At 50.1% G+C, this 20,914-nt stretch overlaps 1 protein-coding gene across 6 annotated transcripts in view; it reads left to right on the forward strand.

The window, feature by feature from the left end:
• The window catches only part of ACSF3 (acyl-CoA synthetase family member 3), a 110,172-nt gene that overhangs the window by 84,615 nt on the left and 4,643 nt on the right, over window positions 1-20,914 (forward strand). For 3 of the 6 annotated variants that reach the window (XM_073308226.1, XM_073308227.1, XM_073308228.1), the window contains exons 8-9: window positions 13,149-13,283; window positions 14,332-14,443. In XM_073308226.1, coding sequence (XP_073164327.1) covers window positions 13,149-13,283; window positions 14,332-14,443 — 247 coding nt within the window. The other 3 variants (XM_073308229.1, XM_073308231.1, XM_073308230.1) reach the window with 3 other exon arrangements.

A 20,914-nucleotide genomic window follows, 5' to 3' on the forward strand; every position in this document is an offset into this window, starting at 1 on the left:
TCAGCTTCCAGTCATTGGATTGTGTTAGACCATGCTCTGCTAGACAGAAGAACCCGTTATTAAATATTTGTTCCTCTTGTAAATACCAATAAACTGTAATCAAGTCATCCCTTCACCTTTTCTTTGTTAAGTTAAATAGATGGAGCTCTTTGAGTCTATCACGATAAGGCAGGTTTTCTAATCCTTTAAGCATTCTCCACGCTCTTCTCTGAACCCTTTGCAATGTATCAGCAATCTTCTTGAATTGTAGGCACCGGACACAGGATTCCAGTAGTGGGTGCACCTGTGCCAAAAGTAGAGGTAAAATAGCCTCTTTACTCCTACTCAAGATTCCCCTCTTTATGCATGCCAGGATCGTAATAGCTCTTTTGGCCACAGAATCACCATGGGGGCTTGTATTCAGCTGATTATACACCACAACTCCCACATTTTTTTCGGAGTCACTGCTTCCCAGGATAGAGTCCCCCATCCCGTAAGTATGGCCGACATTCTTTGTTCCCATATGTATATACTGTATTTACATTTAGCCATATTAAAACACACAGTGTTTGTTTGTGTCCAGTTTACCAAACGATCCAGATCACTCTGAATCAGTGACCTGTCCTCTTCATTAATTACTATTCCACCAATGTTTGTGTCATCTGTAAACTTTATCAGTGATGGTGTTATGTTTTCCTCAAGGTCACTGATAAAACCACTAAATATTGTAGGGCCAAGAAATGATCACCGCGGGGCCATGCTGGAATGCACCTGCTCAATGACAATTCCCCATTTACAATTACATTTTGAGACTATCAGGTAGCCAGTTTTTAATCCATTTAATGTGTGCCATGTTAATTTTATATCATTCTAGTTTGTTTAATCAAAATGTCATGTGGTACCAAGTTAAATGCCTTTCTGAACTCTTAAGTATGTTACATCAACACTATTACCATTATCAACCAAACTTGTAATCCCATCAAAAAAAATATCAGATTAGTTTGACAGGATCTATTTTCCATAAACCCATGTTGATTTGCATTCTTTATTAATCAAGTCCCAGATCAGCTGCTCCATTACGTTGCCTGGGATCGATGTCAGGCTGACAGGGCTATAATTACTTGAATCATCCTGTTTACCCTTTTTTAAATTGGCCCAACGTTCACTTTCTTCCCATCTGGAAGTTCCCCAGGGCTTCAAGATTTATGGAAAATCAACTTTAACAGTCCAGTGAGCTCCTCAGCCAGCTCTTTTAAAACTCTGGGATGCGAGTTAACTTCTTCCTCTCAGCTGATTTGGTTCATAAAAGTATATAAAAATTGAATGATCTAGAAGAGGGAGATCAGGAATTGGTGTCCTTCCTGTCCCCTAACACAAGAATAAGAAGACAGTCAATGAAATTAAAAGGTGGGAAATTCAAAACTGACAAAAGGAAATGTTCCTCTCACAACTTGTGATTTAAACTGTGGAACTCACTGCTACAGGAAGTTGTGGAGGCCAAGACCTTGGTGAGCTTCAAAAAGGGATTAGACATTTATATGGATAACCGGAATCTCCAGAGTTATAATAAATGATGGCAAAAATTTTGGAGGGCTACTAAACCTCCTGCTTCAAGGGTTAAGACAATCTAAGAGACAAGGATGAGATGTAATGTGAGGGGCAGATTAGCCCACAACTGCCTAATGCAGATTGCTTCCATCTTCCCCTGAAGCATCTCGCACTGGCCACTGCCAGAACCAGAACACTGGACTAGATAGACCTGGGGTCTGGTCCAGCCTGGCAATTCCTATGTTCCTAGGTATTTTAGAGACCAGAATAAGAGATGAGGAAACTGAGGCACAATGATGTTGGGAGCCTGATTTTCACTATTCACTGTTGCTTTGCACAGCTTGGGTAACCGGAGAATACAAAGAGCCAGGTATGCGTCTCACTGGCCTTTGCTCTGCCCAGTTACCTGTTCTGTCTGCGGACATATGCATGTGCAGTTGCATGTCCGTTTGTGAAAATCTGGCCCTGAGTCCCAGATTCTCTGGTGCCCTTTGTTCACCTTGCACCCTTCAGCTCCAGGGAGGAAGGAGCCCTAAGTGCCTTGCTCAGAAACACATGAACTTGGTGGTAGTGCTGGGATTAGCACTCAAAAATTCCTGGTTCCTAGCCACATACTCAGTCTGCTTGGACCATCCTGCCTTTTAAAATCAGTCAATATATTAAATGGTAACCTGGGGCTGCCAGAGTCTGACCCCTGCCTGCCACCAGTAGCACAAACCCAAAGTAAAATGAAACAGTCAAAGGAAAGGTACGCACAAGAGTCAACAACAGGGTAAAGCAGCTCATGTTCAAAGCCTCCCACACACCATCTAATGCCCTGTGCCATGAAAAAGAGACAAACCATGTTCCACCCCCTCAGCGTACCAGAGTTGTCCCCCTGCTGTTCCATTTTCCTGCCTAATTAGTTCTTGTTTGCAAAGCCCTTTGAGATCCTCAGATGAAAGGCGCTGAAGAAGGACAAAGCGTCATTATTTCTGACTGCCTGAAAGAAGGGCTCCTCGAGGGTCTCACAGCTGGGATACCAATTGTCTCACCGACATGCTAATTTGGAGAGCCCTGTGATTCTCCAGGTACGGTCTGTGCAAAGGAATCCAGTAGGGAGGACGCCTCATTCTGTCTTTGCCCCCTCGAGCTGAGAGATCGCTGTGCCAGCCAAACAGCCAGCAGCAGGGAATTCCTATCAGAGCTTGTAAAGAAAAGCTTCAAAGCTCACAAAAGAGCAGGCTGCAGACCCATCAGGATCCTCGTATCAACACCGCTTCAGCAGAGGCACAGAGACTTCCTGCTAGCAGCCAGCAGCTTGGGGCTCGATCCACAGGGTGTATATGGGGAATGTCCCTTCTACACTGAGCTTCCCCAGCTTGGATCAGAAATAATTTCCCATCGCTTCGGCTGGCGTCTTGTGTTGGCACTAGCATTACTGTTAACACCATTGCTTTGGGCGTTCACTGCAGCACCAGTCACCTGGGGATGATGGAGATCTTTTAAATGCCATTTAAATTCCGTTGGAAAGTCTGTGTGTCAAAGGAGATGTAACGGTATCAGGACCAGCTGAGGAGATGCACCTGGTTCGTGAGGCAGCTCTGAAACAGTAAACATTCATCTTTCACTGTGATCCCGTCCTCATGCCAAACAAGTTAGATCTGATTCAAAACGTTTTGCATGTACAACAAGCCAAAGCTCTAAGCAGGAACGGTTTGGCCGTACAATGATGTGACACCTGTCGAAACAGCCGTCGGGCCTGATTTGGAAAGTCCGCCTCTCATTGGTTTAAGCAAATGGGAAGATGTAGCTTTGCACCTGCAACACCTGACTGGGCCCACAGATCAGGGAGTTAAATGGCTAACTCATGTGATTTGCCCCCACAATTAATGGTGAGCACAAAATGTAGGCAAAGTTGGTTGTGAGTGTAAAATTGTGCTGGCAAAATTACAGGGCTGGGTTGAGGGCCACTTTACAAATGGGGCCCCAAAGTGGCTAGGGCTAAAGCCCTCGGTCCAGAGCTTACATTTCCGGGTTAGGAGCCCGGGTTGGACAGTTGGGAATATCTGGGGTCTAATCATGTTTTGTTTAATGCTGTTAAATGGCAAACCCTGTTCCAATGTCACAGTGTGGCTGGGGCTAGCTAACAGGGCATTGCTAGGGAGATGTTTAGGGGGAAGCTCTTCATATCACTGAGGTGACGTAGGTGGAAGCAGGGCTATCCACGGAACTAGCTTAGAGCACCCGCTGTCACTAGCTTCTGGTAAACTGAAATATTTCCATAAGGCCAAGTGCCTGGCATGTATCTGTGTCACAGGTGGGGTATTGTAGCTGCATGGGCTCTGCAGGGTGCGCTCAGCTCAGCTCACACTGGGTTTCATGCTGATCACCCCGCTTAGCCCAGACAATACTCCTTGCTCCCACTCCACTTTCCTTCTATTGCATTTTTGCCCCACAGATTTTCTACAGCTGATCTGCAGTCTTCTTCCCCCAGAAACAAATAACTGAGTGAGATAACGAGGGAGCTAAGGAAGAATAAGCCTAGAGCCTTAGAGGGTGAAATTCAACCCAGCTCAAGGCCCATGTGCTGCTCAAGTCCTGCTTCATCACCGAGGCCCTCTGCAGAGGGGTGAATTTCACCCTGTGAACACTGCAGGAGCAGAACGACACTAAGAACCACCAAGAGAACTCAAGAACCCTTGGAACGGCTGGTCACAGTATTAGCTGCCACCGTGGCAGCAGGTTAAAGTCACTCACTTTTTTCTTTTTGCTTATCTACAAAATACATTTCCTTTCAAGCTGAGGTTTCGCTGCTTACTAATGTAATGGCACAAGAGAATGGCCGTTAGCCCTGTTCCTCACTGGGTGAATTATCAGAAGTTCTAATTAGGATGACCAGATATCCCAATAATCTCGACTGTCCCGATATTGAGCGGGTTGTCCCGCGTCCCGACCAAAGTACGGTCGGGACGCCATTAGTCCTGATACTTCGTTCGGGCGCGGTTTTGTTGTTTTGTTTTTTTTCCTTAGGCGGCGGTGACAGGCATGGGGAGTGCATTTTCAATTGTTACACTCACCCAGCACGTCCAGGTCTTCGGCGGCACTTCGGCGGCGGATACTTCAATTGCTGACGGGCTTCGGCGATTGTAAGAATTGAAAAGGCACTCCCCCTGCAGCGGTCCTGATGTTTTGTATTTAGCATCTGGTCACCCTAGTTCTAATGCCATTTAGAGGTCACCTCTGTAGAAATTATAGTGGGCCTTGTATGTGGTTCTGACTATGGACCATAGGTTCACAGAGCAATGACAAGGCTTCCTGTCCCCATGTCTGAATTGTGAGTGGAGCTTCCTGTGATTCCTACAGGGAGAGCTGTGCGTTTATAACAAAGGGCTTGGAAAATACAGCTTTGAAATAGGTGTTTTCTCTTCTGAAGCCATCAGTGCCCATTGCCTCGCCTTCCCCTTTGCAGGGTGAGTAGTTGGGCCTTTGTGGGCAGCTCCCCACTGCACAAGCACCCTGTGTGCATAATTGGATGTAGAAATGTCTTCTAGTGATTGCAAAGGCTGAACATTTAGATGTTTGGTTTCAGCAAATGGCTGAACACTGCTGGTGCAAAAGGGGAGACCAGAGTAAGGCTGGGTTTAATCAGGCCAGCTGTGTCCTAAAGTCCTACTTTCCTGGCAGTTCACTGCTGGGTGGTTTTTTCCCTATAATTTGTGCTAGCTCTTCAATCCTGCAGAGCCAGTCTAGCTACCGGAGCAGGGCTGGGGCCTGTTCCGCCTCAGGCATCGTTGGTAAAAGAGGCAGGGAAGTTCTGATTCCAGGTTTTTTCATGTTGCTGCTGTACGAAGCAGAAAGCCCGCAGCCTGGTTTTCACATGCCCAGCTGGGTTTACGGGCTGTGTTCCCTGTAAGCTGCGCACTTGGGCGGCCGAACAGGAGAGATTCAAATGCCGCCCAGCTGATTAGAGATCGTGCCAGCAGCGTGTGTTCAAGTGCCTCTCCCTCCACGTTGCTCCGTCCTGCAGCTGCTCCCGGGACCCTCCTGCTGGCTGTGCAGAGTGTGGGGAGGGTGCTGATGTCAGGGTGTCCCCCTGCCCCTGTACCCCATCTCCGCAGGGCAAGGGAGAGGGGACAGCTTGGCTCAGGTCTCGGAGTGGCTGTGGTGAACGGTGAGTGACTGAGTGCCTCTCTTAAAGTTACAGTGCACTGTTTCTGAGATCTTCCCAGAAGCCAGCTCACACAGTCTCTGTTTTTTGTTTCTACTGGTGGCGCACATCTGCACATACCTCGGTACACATAACAAAATTTATTCTGCACGTGGATGGAAAAAATTAGAGGGAACATTGTTTATGGTGCTGGCAGATAGAAAGCATGTCTTTGAGTTGTAAACTTCATGGAGAATGCATCTGGAGCTAGCCAGGAACGTCCCTTCTCGGGGCTGATGGGAATGCACTTGACAGCACGTGTTGGAATAAGGCTGGCCTTTATCTATAGGGACCATTAATGCAAAAAAAAAAAAAAAAAGTTGTAAATAACATAAAGAAACTGACAAAAGCCAAGAAAGTCCAGGTTGTAATTGACAAGCCAGTGTGGTGGCTCAGTGTTCACTGGTGTGTCAGCTCTGTGCTCTCAGCACCACCAGTTCGTGTCCCCACCAGGGACTTAGGCTGACACTGTCATGACATCAAAGATTGCAACATATGTTTCTGAGGACTCCCTCCTTCTTCCGCCCACATGTGCCTTTTATTTCCAGACACCTGGGTTCAAATGTGCCCTAGGTCAAGAGTGAAATGAGATTAGTGCTCTCGCTCTGGTTCCCAGTGGAGATTGTCTCTATCACAAAGCCGTCCCGATGCAGGACTTGCTTTGTTGGCAGGCTCCGCTTAACACCATTCTGCAGGGCTGATGAACGATGTCACTGAGCAAACATTTCTCAACCGCTAGACCTCTAATTTAATTTCTCTTTTTAATTGTGCACTGTGGGTCAAATCCATCTCTCGTGTAACTCCCTTGGCATCAGGGGGCGGAGCAGTCAGGATTGTTGGTAAATTGTGTAGTTAATTGCTTGACCACGCTTTGGTTCGGTATGAAATATATTCAAAAGACCAAGTAACTTCTGTCAGTCAGGTTTATTGCTGAAAGTCAATAATCATGTAATCCAGGAAGAAAGGCTCAGTACAATACTGGTTTCTGGGAAGCTATCCCATGCAGCGCTGTTAAATTCATCTTACACAGAAGTTACACGTTTCAGCCAGCAGTATTTTTAGGATGACTTTGCAAGTTACAAAACTCTTTACGCATCACTGAAGTCCAACCCATCTGTTCGTACCAGTTCCTTAACGTGCTGTTCTGTTCCTTCCTTGTCTTTGTTTTGGATCCTAGAATTCCAGGAACTGGAATGTAAAGATACTTTCTCCACTTGTGGCAGGGCAGGACAGGCATGTATTTTGCCTTTGATGAATTTCTCATTGTCTAATGCCAAAGCTGACTTCAGCTTTGCAAAGTGTTATGGGATACTTAGCATAAGTGAATGGGATTATAGAAGGACATAGGCCAATGTAGTTCATGTAACTGCTAGAAGTACATATATACACAGTACAATGATAGAGTGGTATTATGTGCTTAATGCATATTGATAATGTGATACATATTAGCCCATCATATATTGGTCAACAATATTGCTAACACTCTGTAATGGGTGATAAAGTTGACCTAATAATTCAACTCTTAACATAGTTCTGGCAGTGGGGTCTGCCAGTGGCGAAGACACTCTCCAGCCCAGTTTTATCAGGACAGTTTTTCCTATGCATTCCTGCTGCCCCAGAAACTTCTTCCAGGAAACACAAAATGTCCATGTGTTTCATTTCGTCAGCCAAAATGTTTGTTGCTTTATAAGCACAAAATGTTTGTTCATGACACATTGCTATCCCCTGTAGAAGTGTTTCTGTGTTTACCAGGAACAAGTGATCCAATAGAACGAGTGCTCATTGTGATGAACAGTGTTAGGAGTGAGAAGTCTAGTAAGCGTGGACATGCTTAGCGCTGTCCTTCTGCTCAGAAGAGCATGTTAATGACCCTTGTTCAGTGTGTCGTCATAAACTCCTTCAGACACTGACACAGACAAATCCTCCATTCTGAAAAATCCACCTGTTAGGGTGAGTCAGCCGGTGTGTTTTCATGTTCTGCGGGCACTGAATGAATGGACTCGCAGCAGACGGTGGAGTGTCCAGCATTCAGACGCCGCAAGGAGGCCCATGCGTGCCTCAACAAGCTTCCAGCACTGCTGGCACCAGATATGATTTCAGGGTCTGAGGGGAAGCCATTATTTTATTTTAAGTCTGCATGTGGGAGGGGGACAGTCATTAAACAAACAGCAGCATCTTCTTAACTAGTCTCACTGGAGTAGGAAACCCCTCTTGGCAGGGAGCCATCTAGTGCTCTGTTGTTCTGGATATACTGGCTTACTTGATAGGCTGGTAGCAGATGGCACAGGGCAGAGGGTAATGCGCCTGTCCTCTGTGCACCGCCATTCCCCGGAGCCCTGGAGGAGTGACACACATAGTATGCCCTGTCCTGTCAACAGTGGAAGGGATATCCAGTCTCAGCAGCTCGGGGTTTAGAGAGAAGAAATGGGAAGGGAGAGAAACCAGAGAGAGGGAGAAATCACAGAGCATGTCCCTGGGGTTAACAGCAGTAATAATAATGCCAAGTAGTAACACAGCTGTCTGAGGCCACAGAGTGTTTGCATCAGACTAGGAGTGTTGTTGATACTGGTGGGACAGGAGCCATCCCAGGGCAGAGAGGTGGAGCGTGGGGGTCCCACTCCCTTCTCCCAGTGAGTGCCCCCATTCACCCCTGGTTACTGTTACCTTCTTTTTCTTATTGCTTAGTGACTATCTGGGAAAGTAGCAGCTCCGGGTGCGGCTAGTAGGAAGCAGAAGTTTTTTGAGAACCTTCCAAAAGTGGCAACATGGAATCCAACTGGGATCTGGCTTCTGGCCAACCAGAGCAATAGCAAGTACTTAGCTTGCTGAAAAGAGTGTCTGGGGGCATTGGAGAGATCAAAGCTGCCCCAGGACTCAGGTGACCCAGCTTGCGAGGGTTATCTGCACGAGGGAGAGTGAACGGAATCTGCCCACACACACACCGCTCCTGGTTCAAGACAAGGGGGTGTAATTAACACCTTGGCACATACGACAGGAGGGTTGGTCTTGACATCCCAAGCAGAAGATGGTGAAGTTCCAGGAGGAGGATGAGCAGAGAAACCCACTAATTTTCAGAGGGTGCTACCAAAAGATCCCATTTTTGATACTTAGCAGGCGCACTGCTTCCCCCTCCTGGGCCAGCCTCGAAGAGGAAAAACAATGGCTTTCCCAGTGACATTGCTACATGCATTTCTTAAGGAGATGGTCATGAGAAAGGCTGGAGAGCTGAGAAGCCTTCCCTGTGGACCCACACACCTTGGGATCATGCCACATCAAGGGGATAGCAGAGATGCTTTAGAACAGAGAGCTAGATCTCCACCTGGGAAAGAAATCTGCAGTTGTATTATTTCCTATCTCACGACCTTCACAGGAGCGATCAGGGGCATAATTTCCAATCTGCTATAGAAGCAGAGAAACTTTCTATCAGCTTTTCTAGTAGACCTTTCACCAAACCATTAGCATCGGCTCCTCGTCCCAAATAGCAGCCGTTGGGGAACTGGGTCCACTCCAGTCTTCTGTGCTGGGTGTTATATTTTCTCAAAGCTGGGCACAAACACTGTCGCTTGCCCTGGGTCAACTTAAGCCCAGCCCATATTTGTGAACTCAGCCTTCCCCAGTACACAGCTAATGGCAAAGACATTTTGTGTAGAACCAACCCCCTGTTCTGAACCCCCGGTGCTTTCTGTCATTCCAGAGCAGCTCCCTTATCAGGAGTGGCTAGACCCACACACACTAGAACACTGTACTGCAAAAGGGGCTGTCTGCCTGCTAGTCTGTGGTGGTGGTTTCTACTTTTTTATGGTGTCAGAGTTCCTGCAACAACACCAAGCACACCTCTAAGAGCTCTGTCCTGCGGTGCTAGGCTAACACCCCACCTACAGAGCGCCTCCTTCAAGGGAGCGCAGCCCAGTTAATTCAGATAAAGCGGGAGATAAAGCTATGGGGGAGTGAGTGATCTCATCAGTCACAAGGTACTTTCACTACTGACATAGAGACCTGAGTTCAGATACGTATCACATCTCCAGCTGAATTCATTTGGTCGACTTAACCCATTCCTATTGGACAGCTGTCTGTTTCACATAACTGGCACCGTGTGTGGAAAAATGGCAGCTCCACTTTGTGTAAATAGTGACGGGTGACATGGACACCGCTGTTTGCTGTTGAATTAGGTCAAAATTCCCTCTCTTCCTGGCTTCTGTTTATGAATACACCCCCGGTCGCTGGCTCAAGCACCTGGTTCTCCACGCCCGCTCCTCACTCCTCAAGTCGCATTTCAATTAATGTTTCATTCTACACATCTGTCAGTCTCACAGACTGCCCTGATGTCTAGAAAACACGGGTCATTTATCACATGGGGCATGAATTCCTTTCAACCGCCAAGAGTCAAATATCAGGAGAGTCCCCGCTTAAAAAAAATTCCCATCTCTTTAAAATATTCAAACAGTTCTTGATATACATGGGCACACTTTGATTATTGCACATGAGAAACCAAACTCAACACAGGAAAATCTGGGGATAATGTATCGGTTCCTGGTTAAACTGGGGGAAGTGACACATGCGGATACAGCATGTGGACGCCCGATTCAGTGGAAATGCACATATTGTTGGAATTGACCCAGATTCAAAGCCTGGGTCTAGCCGCTCAATTTCGAGGAGGAAGAATGGTCCTGTGACACTCAACAGCAACTGCTCCAGCAGACTCAGGTGCATGGTGCCTGGCTTCAGAGAAAGGCCAGTCCAGAAGTATGGCATCATCGGAGAGGGAGGGTGATCCTAAGGGCTCCATAGTGGGCAAAGGAGAGAGAATCCTCATTATTAGGGCCCTAGCAAATTCGCAGCCATGAAAAATGCGTCACGGACCATGAAATCTGTTCTGCCACCGTGAAATCAGGCGTTTGGTGTACTTTTACCCTATACTATACAGATTTCACGGGGGAAAACCAGCGTTTCTTAAACTGGGGGTCCTGACCCAAAAAGGGACTTGCAGGGGGATCACAGTATTGCTGCCACCCTTACTTCTGCGCTGCTGCCTTCGGAGCTGGGCGGCTGGAGCGCGGCGGCTGGTGGCTGGGTGCCCAGCTCTGAAGGCGGTGACCTGCCAGCAGCAGCGCAGAAGTAAGGGTGGCAATGCCATACCAGGCCATCCTTACTTCAGCACTGCTGCCTTCGGAGCTGGGCGGCTGGAGTGCGGCGGCTGGTGGCTGGGTGCCCAGCTCTGAAGGCGGTGACCTGCCAGCAGCAGCGCAGAAGTAAGGGTGGCAATGCCATACCAGGCCATCCTTACTTCAGCGCTGCTGCCTTCGGAGCTGGGCGGCCGGAGCGCGGCAGCTGCTGCCACCTACAACTCCTTTTTGGGTCAGGACAGATTTAAGTAGCTGAAATCATGAAATGTCTTGTCTTTAAAATCCTATGACTGTGAAATAGGCCAGAGTGGACCGTGAATTTGGTAAGGCCCTACTCATGGAGAACTAGAGCTATTCATCTCTGGAAGAAACTATTTGCAAGCCCAGAGATAGCCACTGAGCATCATGGCACTGGTCGGTCTATGCCCAGCCTGGGACCATGCACCGAGATACCCAGAGCTGAGCACATCGGAGAATCAAAGCAGTCAGTCCCTTTGGATCCTTCTTGCTGCCTCTTTCACGGAGACCCCAGGCTTTGCAGCGTGGTTGGCTGAGTTTCGTGGGCCAGCTGATAGTGGCTACAGTCTCTCTGCTACTGAAGCTTTTTGGGGTAGCCTCGAATACTCCTGGCCAGCCTGTTCTGCAGCCGTTAGGCCAGACCTCCCACGGCTAGGAGGATATTCTGAGCACTGTGGCTCCCTGTGTCCTTTCACTTACCAGAGTTCCATTTTCCGAACCAGCATCAGAACCAGCAGGGGGAAGCAGGTTAGCGCCAGGGGGGCTAGCGAGGAAGGGCTCTTGAACTGCAGCAGTGCTGATTTCAACCACTCAGGCCTTTGTCTGAGGCTCCTATTTCATGAGCCGTCTCCTTCCGATTTGCGCTTTCCCACCAGCAGTGCAATCAGGTTCGTCAGTGAAACCACAGTGGGGAATCAAGCTCAGTGTGTGGACACAATGCAACTGTGTGTCATTAACGAGAGAATGGAGATTGATGGATAGGTTAAAGCTAAGAGTTCTCTTGTGCTCCTGTCAAGAGTCTGCAATTGAAGTCAGTAGTCCTGAGACACTCCCCCACCCAGCCCAAAGGGTGACAAAGGTTCTATTAGCAAAATGTGACTAATCATCTTAAGTAGCTATCGAAGTGCAGCCCAGCTTGTTAAACATTTAGCCGGGCTGTGCTGGGATGACCTCTCTCCTCAATCTTCCCAGACTGCAGTACAAGTGACTAATTATTTATTTGATCACACCTGCCTCACTCGCTCTCTGTGAGCCCTCCAGAAAGAACCATTCTAATTCAAGTCGCCGTTTGGTAAAAATCCAGTCCTTGTAATGAAATAGCACCAGCCCCCTCTTTTCATCATAACCAGGTCTGGTGTGGGTGGGGTTAACCCCAGGTTTAGAAATCAAACTCCTCTCTAAAGCCTCCAGCACTGTCTGTTGCGGTGGAAGTAGCAGGCAGCACCTCCCCACACACGCCAAACACACTCGTAGCAGGTGTGGGTCCCACTGGGAAAGGATTAGTTGGGTTCTTCTGACTCCCTAAGGCAGGTAACTCATTACCCTAACCAGAGGTGCAAGGGGTGGAGGTGGCTGTCTAGAGAGAGTGAGGAAGGATCTAGCAGTCCTGGTGCAGAGACCTAGGAACAGCCAAGCCCAAGGAAAAGGTCTGAGATGAACCTCATGCTTGATCATTGTTAATTGTCAATAAAACCAGGAAGGGGTGAGCTGGGAGTTGATCTAATGCGTGGATTGTGTCCAAGCACATTGGGAAAGGAACCAGCCCACAGCAGAGGTAATGCATCTTCTTATTTGTACAGCTTCAGATTCAAGATTTTTTATTTAGGAAGCCAGAGTACCACTCTTCACTTTTCCTTCTGGTGGGTGGACAGTCCTTTCTGGGAGGGAGGCAAAGCAAGGCTATCTAACCTGCTCTCAGTCTATTGGTATCCCTATGTCGGAGATCTCCACACCAAGCCCTGGGGACAGTGTGTGTCATCCCAGTGGGGCTGCCTGGAGCCTTAAGATGCTCAGCAGAGAATCTCTTCAAATGCTTGCTGGCCAATAGCAGATGTCCTGCAAACAGCAGCCAGCAGGTCTCTTCCAGAGATGAGTTTTGACCAGTGCTTTGAACGTGGCTCTGTGGGTGTGGTGGCACATGCTAAGCAGCAGCAGTAGGACCCACTGGATCCACGGCTGGCAGCACGGAGGGGTGCTATCTGAATTGATCCGTGTGGGAGTGGCGGGACTGGGAAAACAGGCAGGGCCATGAGGAGGAAACGGCTGCTAAGCAGCATTTGCTCTGCTTGCAGGAGACACGGCGGTGTATAAAGAGGGCATGTACTGGATCAAGGGCCGCACCTCTGTGGACATCATCAAAAGCGGAGGCTATAAAATTAGCGCCCTAGAAGTCGAGCGCCATCTGTTAGCGCACCCCAGTATTGCAGGTAAGGTGCAGCACCTTGTGTTCTCTGCTCTTGGCTTTGAAGGGGTGCGGGCAAATCAAAGTGTTATTGCTCAAGGTGAAGAGCTGTACCTGGAGATGGTCCCAGGGCAGGCAGGCACTGGGCAAGCTTTCCCCAGGCATCTCTGTCCCAGCTTGCAGTGCCCCCCAGGCCTCCAACTGACAGGAGACTGGTGAGGATGCTGAATTGGGTCAGAATTATATTGAAGCCCAAGTCTCAAGAGTGGGTCTCTGAGCGTGTTTGCAACCATGGCCGCCCAGTAACAATGCCCCATGAGCTGCCTGTGGTAATGTACATTGTTCCTCGCAGAGCTCCATTCTGGCCATGTTAGCTGCCGTGTTGGTTTGGTTTTGTCTCTATGCTGTGCAGTAATGAGGATAGAAGGCATATGAGGGAGGTGCCGTTGGGGAGCCTTGCTTGGGTCACAGCAGTAACCCAGAAGAACCCAATGTGAGACTGCCTGAGGGTTCTTGCCTGGAGGCTGTTTCACGGCCTTTCCATTAGCAGGGTTGGGTGTGAGTGACAAGCAGACTGAATTCAGAGCCTCTGTGACTGAAGCCAGGAAACTCACAGCCAGGTGCAGATTCAGCAGCAGCTCACGTCAAATTTTGGAAATGATAAATTTTCATTAAACCTTCCCTGACCTCCTTGCTGACCCTTCATTCGAGGAGGGAATCAGTGCACCACCAAGGCGGGGTTGCCCAGTAGGGGATGGAATAAGTGCAGGGCAGGACAGTTCTTTCTTTATCCAGGCTACTTGGGGAGCTTTTCCGCTCTCTGTTAGACCCTGCCATTGGAAGAGTTCCTGATATTCTTCTGTCAGCTCTACCCTGTTACTCCTAGTAAATCCCCTCCCTCTACTCCTCTTCCTCCCCCCCCCCTCGATCTTCTCCTTCCCTGTACGTGGCTGTTCCTGCCCACCTGACCATTGTCTCAGCAGCTTGCAGAGTTAGCTCTTTTACACTCTTCTCCTGGTCTCTTGGAAATGGGGCTGAGTTGCTTCAGGCTGAATCTTTTGCTTTTTCTCCAGATGTGGCTGTGATCGGACCTCCAGACGTGACGTGGGGCCAGCGGGTCAGTGCTGTGGTGAAATTGCAGGAGGGTGAGATGCTGTCTCTCAAGGACCTGAGGAGCTGGGCAAGGTAAGTGCCAGTTGTCACGGAGTCCCTGGGCGATGCTCTGGAACTGCTCCCCATGAAGCCAGTCAGGACTCTGGGGTAGTCGCCTTTCTGTGAGCAGCCTGTCTTCAGGACACACAGCTCACACAGCTTCCACCTTCCTGGGTCTGACCTCGGAGCATTCAGCATCCTCTGCCCCTCCGTGTGCTTCCCCCCAGCGAGTCCGCTCAGGCGGGGCTCCTGGGGAAGCCAGAGGGTCCTGCACCCCAACTTCGCAGTCAGACGTGACTCTCAGCCAGCCAGTAAAACAGAAGGTTTATTAGACGACAGGAACATGGTCTAAAACAGAGCTTGCAGGTGCAGAGAACGGGACCCCTCAGCTGGGTCCATTTTGGGGGGCCGTGAGCCAGACAACCACGTCTGCACTTCACTCCATGTCCCAGCCAGCCCCAAACTGAAACTCCCTCCAGCCCCTCCTCCTCTGGGCTTTGTTCCTTTCCTGGGCCAGGAGGTCACCTGATTCCTTTGTTCTCCAACCCTTCAGCTCTCACCTTGCAGGGGGGGAAGGGCCCAGGCCATCAGTTGCCAGGAAACAGGGTGTCGGCCATTCTCTGTGTCCAGACTCCTGCACACACCGGCCCTCTAGGGCTCTGCAATGATCATACACCCTTACCCCACCCCCTAGATACTTAAGAACTGCATAGGGGAAACTGAGGCACCCCCACACTATTCGGAGGAAACATTAAGAACAGTCCCACTTCGTCACATCTCTCCCCCCTTCGAGATCGAACTGAGCGGGGTCACTTTACCCGGTGACCTGGGGAAGTTCGTAGCCACCAATGTTCCCATGGATGCCCCAGCATCTCTCCCATTCCTTGGTAGGAGTTACACCAGGCCCTTCCAGTTTCACGCCCTCCCTTAGGTCGGGGGTGGTCGATAGCACTAGCAGGCTGCATGTGGGAAGGTTTCTGCAGCCCATGCCCTTTGGCCACCCCAAAACCCCAGGGGGTCAAACTGGGATTGGGTTTTCTCCGAGTGCTCCAGTCTGGAGGGCTGCAATTCGGGCTCTCTTGGTTAAGGGCCCCCATCTTGACCTGGGCCACATACTGTTCACTTACAGAACTAGCATGGAGACATCCCTTTCTCCACAACCTTGTCTCCCAACAAGCTGGCCAAACACAGCCACTTGGTTATAGGACGGTATACCTTTCTTAACAGCTTTCACTGCATCTGAGACCTTCTCAAAGCTCTCCACACTGGATCTTTCAACAGGAAAGTCAGTGGATCCATTCACAACAGAACATTTCTGGCTGTTAGGAACTGAAACTTTCTTGATTAAATCCTTTTCACACCCTTCAGTTGCAGTAAACTGCTTGCAAAGACTCCATGAGGATTCCTTTCCCTAGGGCTTTTCTATGCAACAATTCACCCCTCCCAGAAATTCTGCTCTTACCCTCTTTACCTAGGGCTTGCTCTAGGGGAACACTTTCCTGAGCAACAACAGACTCTTTCTGGGTCTCCCTTACATCCAGAATCACCTCTGGCCCATCAGGCGGATTCCTACATAATCCCCTTTGAGGCAAACTTACAGACTTCCTAGATAAAAGGTTAGAAGCATTCTCCTTCCCTTTGCCACACACAAGTTCAGGAATCTTTTCCTTCTTGCTACAGGTTTCCACACCCTCAGTAGGTAACACAATCACACACCTTCATGCTCTCCTTGTGCCCTGGCTAGGATCTCACCCTGATTAGACAGAGTTGCTCCACCCTTTCCAACAACACACTAGCAACAGGCAAAATACAAGCACCAGAATTGTCTGGTCTCGGGGATTTTACATAGACCCTAACTGGATGCGACCTAGTTACAGGGCCATTCTCCCGAGCAGACAGAAACTTAGGACCCTTCCCTTCCTGGGCTTTAGCTGAGTCCAGAACCAGCTCTGAGACAACTGCACGACCCTCAACCATCATAGGCTGAAAGGTCCCTTCTGTCTGCTCCACAGACCAAGAAGAGCCGGACACACTTTCTCCTTTACCAGACACACAGGTTGGGATCTCTTTCCCTTTGTCCCAGCACACAAGGCTGGTCACAGACAACTGCTTGGAGATCAGGGTAGCTCCCTCCATAGGCAAGTCAATACCCCTGACAGACAGAGACCCATTTCCTTCACTGTCCCAATTCTCCACCCAGCTAACAGGTAAGGTCCAGGGACTCTCATCTTCCGCTCTCCTCGCCTTCCCACCCTGCTGACTGGACACAGCCATCAGATCGCAAGGCTGCCTAGGCTCATCCAAACTTTCCTAACCAAGCACCTTGCCACTCCCCACAGATCCCCTGCCCTGCCTGTGTCTCCCCCCACTCAGCTGGGGTCTCAGCTCCCACTGTGCTCAGCACTGCCCTTGCTGTCCCAGTGGGGGCAGGCCACTGCTTTCCTCAATGCATCAGAGCCAGGGAGAGTCCCCACTCTTGTGTGCAAGGGGGCAGGGAGCATCTCTCTGTCCCACCCAGCCCCAGGGGTCTGGTTACAGGCAGGCAGGTATCCTGAGCCTAGCGGCTCCTCCCTGCTGCCAGCCAGGTCATCTGCATTTTCACTGACCATTTCCCTCTCCGCTGATTGGTTCCCTGGATTCAAATTCAAACCCTTGGCAGTTACAGGAACAGGGCCTGGATCCTGTCCCAAAGAGACACAGTCACCCCACAACAGGGTCTCGCAGCTGGTGTCCTGGGGCACCCCAACGACCAGTCAGCCCCACTCCTCCTGGGTCTGCACAGGGATCTGGGCCATAGGCAGGGCGAGGGGCTTCGTCCCTGGGACCCTCACCCAGCTCACACAGACCCTCAGCATCTGAGGCTGCACCACCCAGGGCCTGACACCAGTTCTCTCTGTCCCAGGATCTCGCCACCCCAGGAATGTCTCCCCATTGACCATCACCTTCCGCTCCCACTGGGGGTCCGAGGGGCCTGGCCCCAGGAAACTCCACACAGACATATAGGTTGGGGTCAGGAGTGGGAGCGTGTCCACCTCCCCACCCATCTGGCTGACGGAGTCTGTGGCCTTGGGACCCAGCAAGGGAGCTAGACACCGGGGCTTTTCCGCAGGGTCCCCTTGGTTCAAATCGCCAGCCTGCTCAAAGGCAGTGAGGTGGGCATCCACACCCCCCCCCTCCTTAACTAGGGGCAGCAATTTAGTCTCGAGGTTCCCTGTGGAACTGGCCCCCCGGGGTCTATCCCCACTCACCCCGGGGAGGTCCCCTAGGCCTCTCCGCTCCCCCACCGCCAGTTTATGCTGCTGCTGCTTCTGCAGCTCTTTCTCGGGCTCTCGCTGTCTCCCACGATCCTCTTGCTCCCTCGGACTCAGCTCCAATCCCGTCCGTCTCCGATCCCCCGATGGGGAACCCGATCGTGAAGACCCCCATCTGGTCGGGGACAGGAGTCTTGGCGATGCCTGGCTCCCACTCCAGCTGCTCCCAGATCCTGCTATAGCCCCATTGGGGGTCAGGAATCTGTTCCTTACAGCGGTCATCCTCCTCCAGCTGCATGATTAACTCTGCTTTGGTGAACTTTCCAACGCTCAACCCTCTCTTTCTGCACAGGGTTACAATGTCCTTCTTAAGGAGACGGGGACAAACCATCACTCCGCTCCTCCCAAGGTGTTGTGGACTCACAGGCCCGTGTGTTCTCAGCTCCCCACGGTTTCCAGGGAGAACCCCTAGTGTGCCAGCCCTTCTCGAGGTCACCACCTCTTTGCCAGGGTCGAGCTGCAGACTCCTCCGCCCCTTGGACTGGTCGCTGCAATCCCCAGGGGAACCCTGTTACTGCAAAATTCCTTCTCGCTGGTCACACACTCCCAGGGGTTAACCGCCCCCCGAAACCGCTCCTCTCCGAGCCTTCAGCAGGCCTGGTCCTCGGCAATCCCCCTTCGTGTTACTGCTCCCCAGTCACTTGCTGCAGGAAGCGCCATCCACGGGGTGCAGTACATCCCACCGCTGCCACCAGTTGTCACGGAGTCCCTGGGCGATGCTCTGGAACTGCTCCCCATGAAGCCAGTCAGGACTCTGGGGTAGTCGCCTTTCTGTGAGCAGCCTGTCTTCAGGACACACAGCTCACACAGCTTCCACCTTCCTGGGTCTGACCTCGGAGCATTCAGCATCCTCTGCCCCTCCGTGTGCTTCCCCCCAGCGAGTCCGCTCAGGCGGGGCTCCTGGGGAAGCCAGAGGGTCCTGCACCCCAACTTCGCAGTCAGACGTGACTCTCAGCCAGCCAGTAAAACAGAAGGTTTATTAGACGACAGGAACATGGTCTAAAACAGAGCTTGCAGGTGCAGAGAACGGGACCCCTCAGCTGGGTCCATTTTGGGGGGCCGTGAGCCAGACAACCACGTCTGCACTTCACTCCATGTCCCAGCCAGCCCCAAACTGAAACTCCCTCCAGCCCCTCCTCCTCTGGGCTTTGTTCCTTTCCTGGGCCAGGAGGTCACCTGATTCCTTTGTTCTCCAACCCTTCAGCTCTCACCTTGCAGGGGGGGAAGGGCCCAGGCCATCAGTTGCCAGGAAACAGGGTGTCGGCCATTCTCTGTGTCCAGACTCCTGCACACACCGGCCCTCTAGGGCTCTGCAATGATCATACACCCTTACCCCACCCCCTAGATACTTAAGAACTGCATAGGGGAAACTGAGGCACCCCCACACTATTCGGAGGAAACATTAAGAACAGTCCCACTTCGTCACACCAGTCATGGGACAGTGCACAGCAAATGCTGTAGTCTGCTATTGGTGGGGTTGAGAGCACCACCTGCTATTAAGGTTGTCCGATACTTCCCATTATAATACCCTTTCATTTGCTTATAACTTTGCCAAACTTCAGCTCTTTGGGTTGCAGTTTCCATGGGACTTGTATGCTGAATTATTTTAAGTTTTAGCCAATATGGTTCAGCCATTTCCAAGAACAAATTCTGGGGGGGGGGGGGAAGATACATTGATTTACCATAAAAAAAAATTCTGGTTACCTTTTCTTTGAGAAAGTCTAGTGCCTACGTGCTTTGGAACAGGGCTCTGAAATGTAGCCAGAATTGGCCACTGAGTCAGGAATGTGCCTTTTGCTGTTCCCATGAAAATCCACCCAAATTTGGCCACGTTATAAATCTCTGAAAAAACTCAGTTCACACATGCTGTCAAACGGAGAGGACAGACCAAGTGGGGTCCTGCAGGGGATAGTCCTGGGGCTAGTACTAGTCAACATTTTCATTAATGATGATGATGATGGAGTGGAGAGTATGCTTATAAAATTTGCAGATAACCACAAACTGGGATGGGATTGCAGGCACTTTGGAGGACAGGATTAGCTCAAAATGATCTTGATAAATTGGAGAATTGGTCTGAAATCAACAAATGAAATTCAATAAGAGCAGTGCAAAGTACTACACTTAGGAAGGGAAAATATACACAACTGCAAAATGGGAAATAACTGGCTACGCAACAGTACTGCAGAGAAGGGTCTGATGGATCACAAATCAAATATGAGTAAACAGTGTGATGCTCCTGTGTAAAAGGCAAAGGTCATTCTGGAGTATATTAACAGGAGTGTTGCATATGAGACACATGAGGTAATTATCTTGCTCGTCTTGGCGCTGGTGAGGTCCCATCTGGAGTACTGTGTCCTGTTTTGGGCACCACACTTTAGAAAAGATGTGAACTATTTTAGAGAGTCCAGAGGAAAGCAAGAAAAATAAGAGGTTTAGAAAATACAGTCTACGAGGAAAGGTTGGGAAAGTTTAGCCTAGAGAAAAGATGGCTGAGGGGGACCTGATACCAGCCTTCAGATATATGAAAGGTCGTTATAAAGAGGACAGTGATCAATTGTTCTCCATGGCCACTGATGGGTGGACAAGAAGTAATGGGCTTAATTTGCAGCAAGGGAGATTTAGATTAGATATTAGGACAAACTTCCTAACAGTAAGGGGAGTTAAGTACTAAAATAGTTTACAAGGGGAGGCTGCGGAATCCCCATCCTTGGAAGTTTTTAAGAACAGGTTAGAGAAGTGGCTGTTGCCGATGGCCTAGGCTTACTTGGTCCTGGCTCCGCGTTGGGGGACAGACTAGGTGCCCTCTTGGTCCCTTACAGCCCAACATTTCTATGAGTCTGTGCTCAGGAGAAACTGTTCAGGGTTTAGCAGCTGCAATCCCGAAAGATTCCACCCTCACTGGCCTGCGCCGTCCCCTCACTGCTCCTCGGCGTGACTGCCAGTCGGAAGGGCTTATAATATAGTTTGGTTGTGTGTAATTATTGATGTAAGTGCAGAGTGATGGAGAGGCAGCATGGGTCCTATGTTCTAAGAGATCAGTAGGAAGACATGGTTTCATTTGGAGACCACTCATAGACAGCTCAAAGGGGCGTCTGGTGTGAACGGCCCGGAGCAGCGAAAACACACTCAGGGTGTCAGCCGGTCTGGTAGTTTGGGGCGTTGGTCGCCAGAAGGAGTGAGCTGACTGAACCCA

The sequence above is a fragment of the Lepidochelys kempii genome, chromosome 12 (genome assembly GCF_965140265.1).
Source record: "Lepidochelys kempii isolate rLepKem1 chromosome 12, rLepKem1.hap2, whole genome shotgun sequence".
Taxonomy (NCBI): Eukaryota; Metazoa; Chordata; order Testudines; family Cheloniidae; genus Lepidochelys; species Lepidochelys kempii.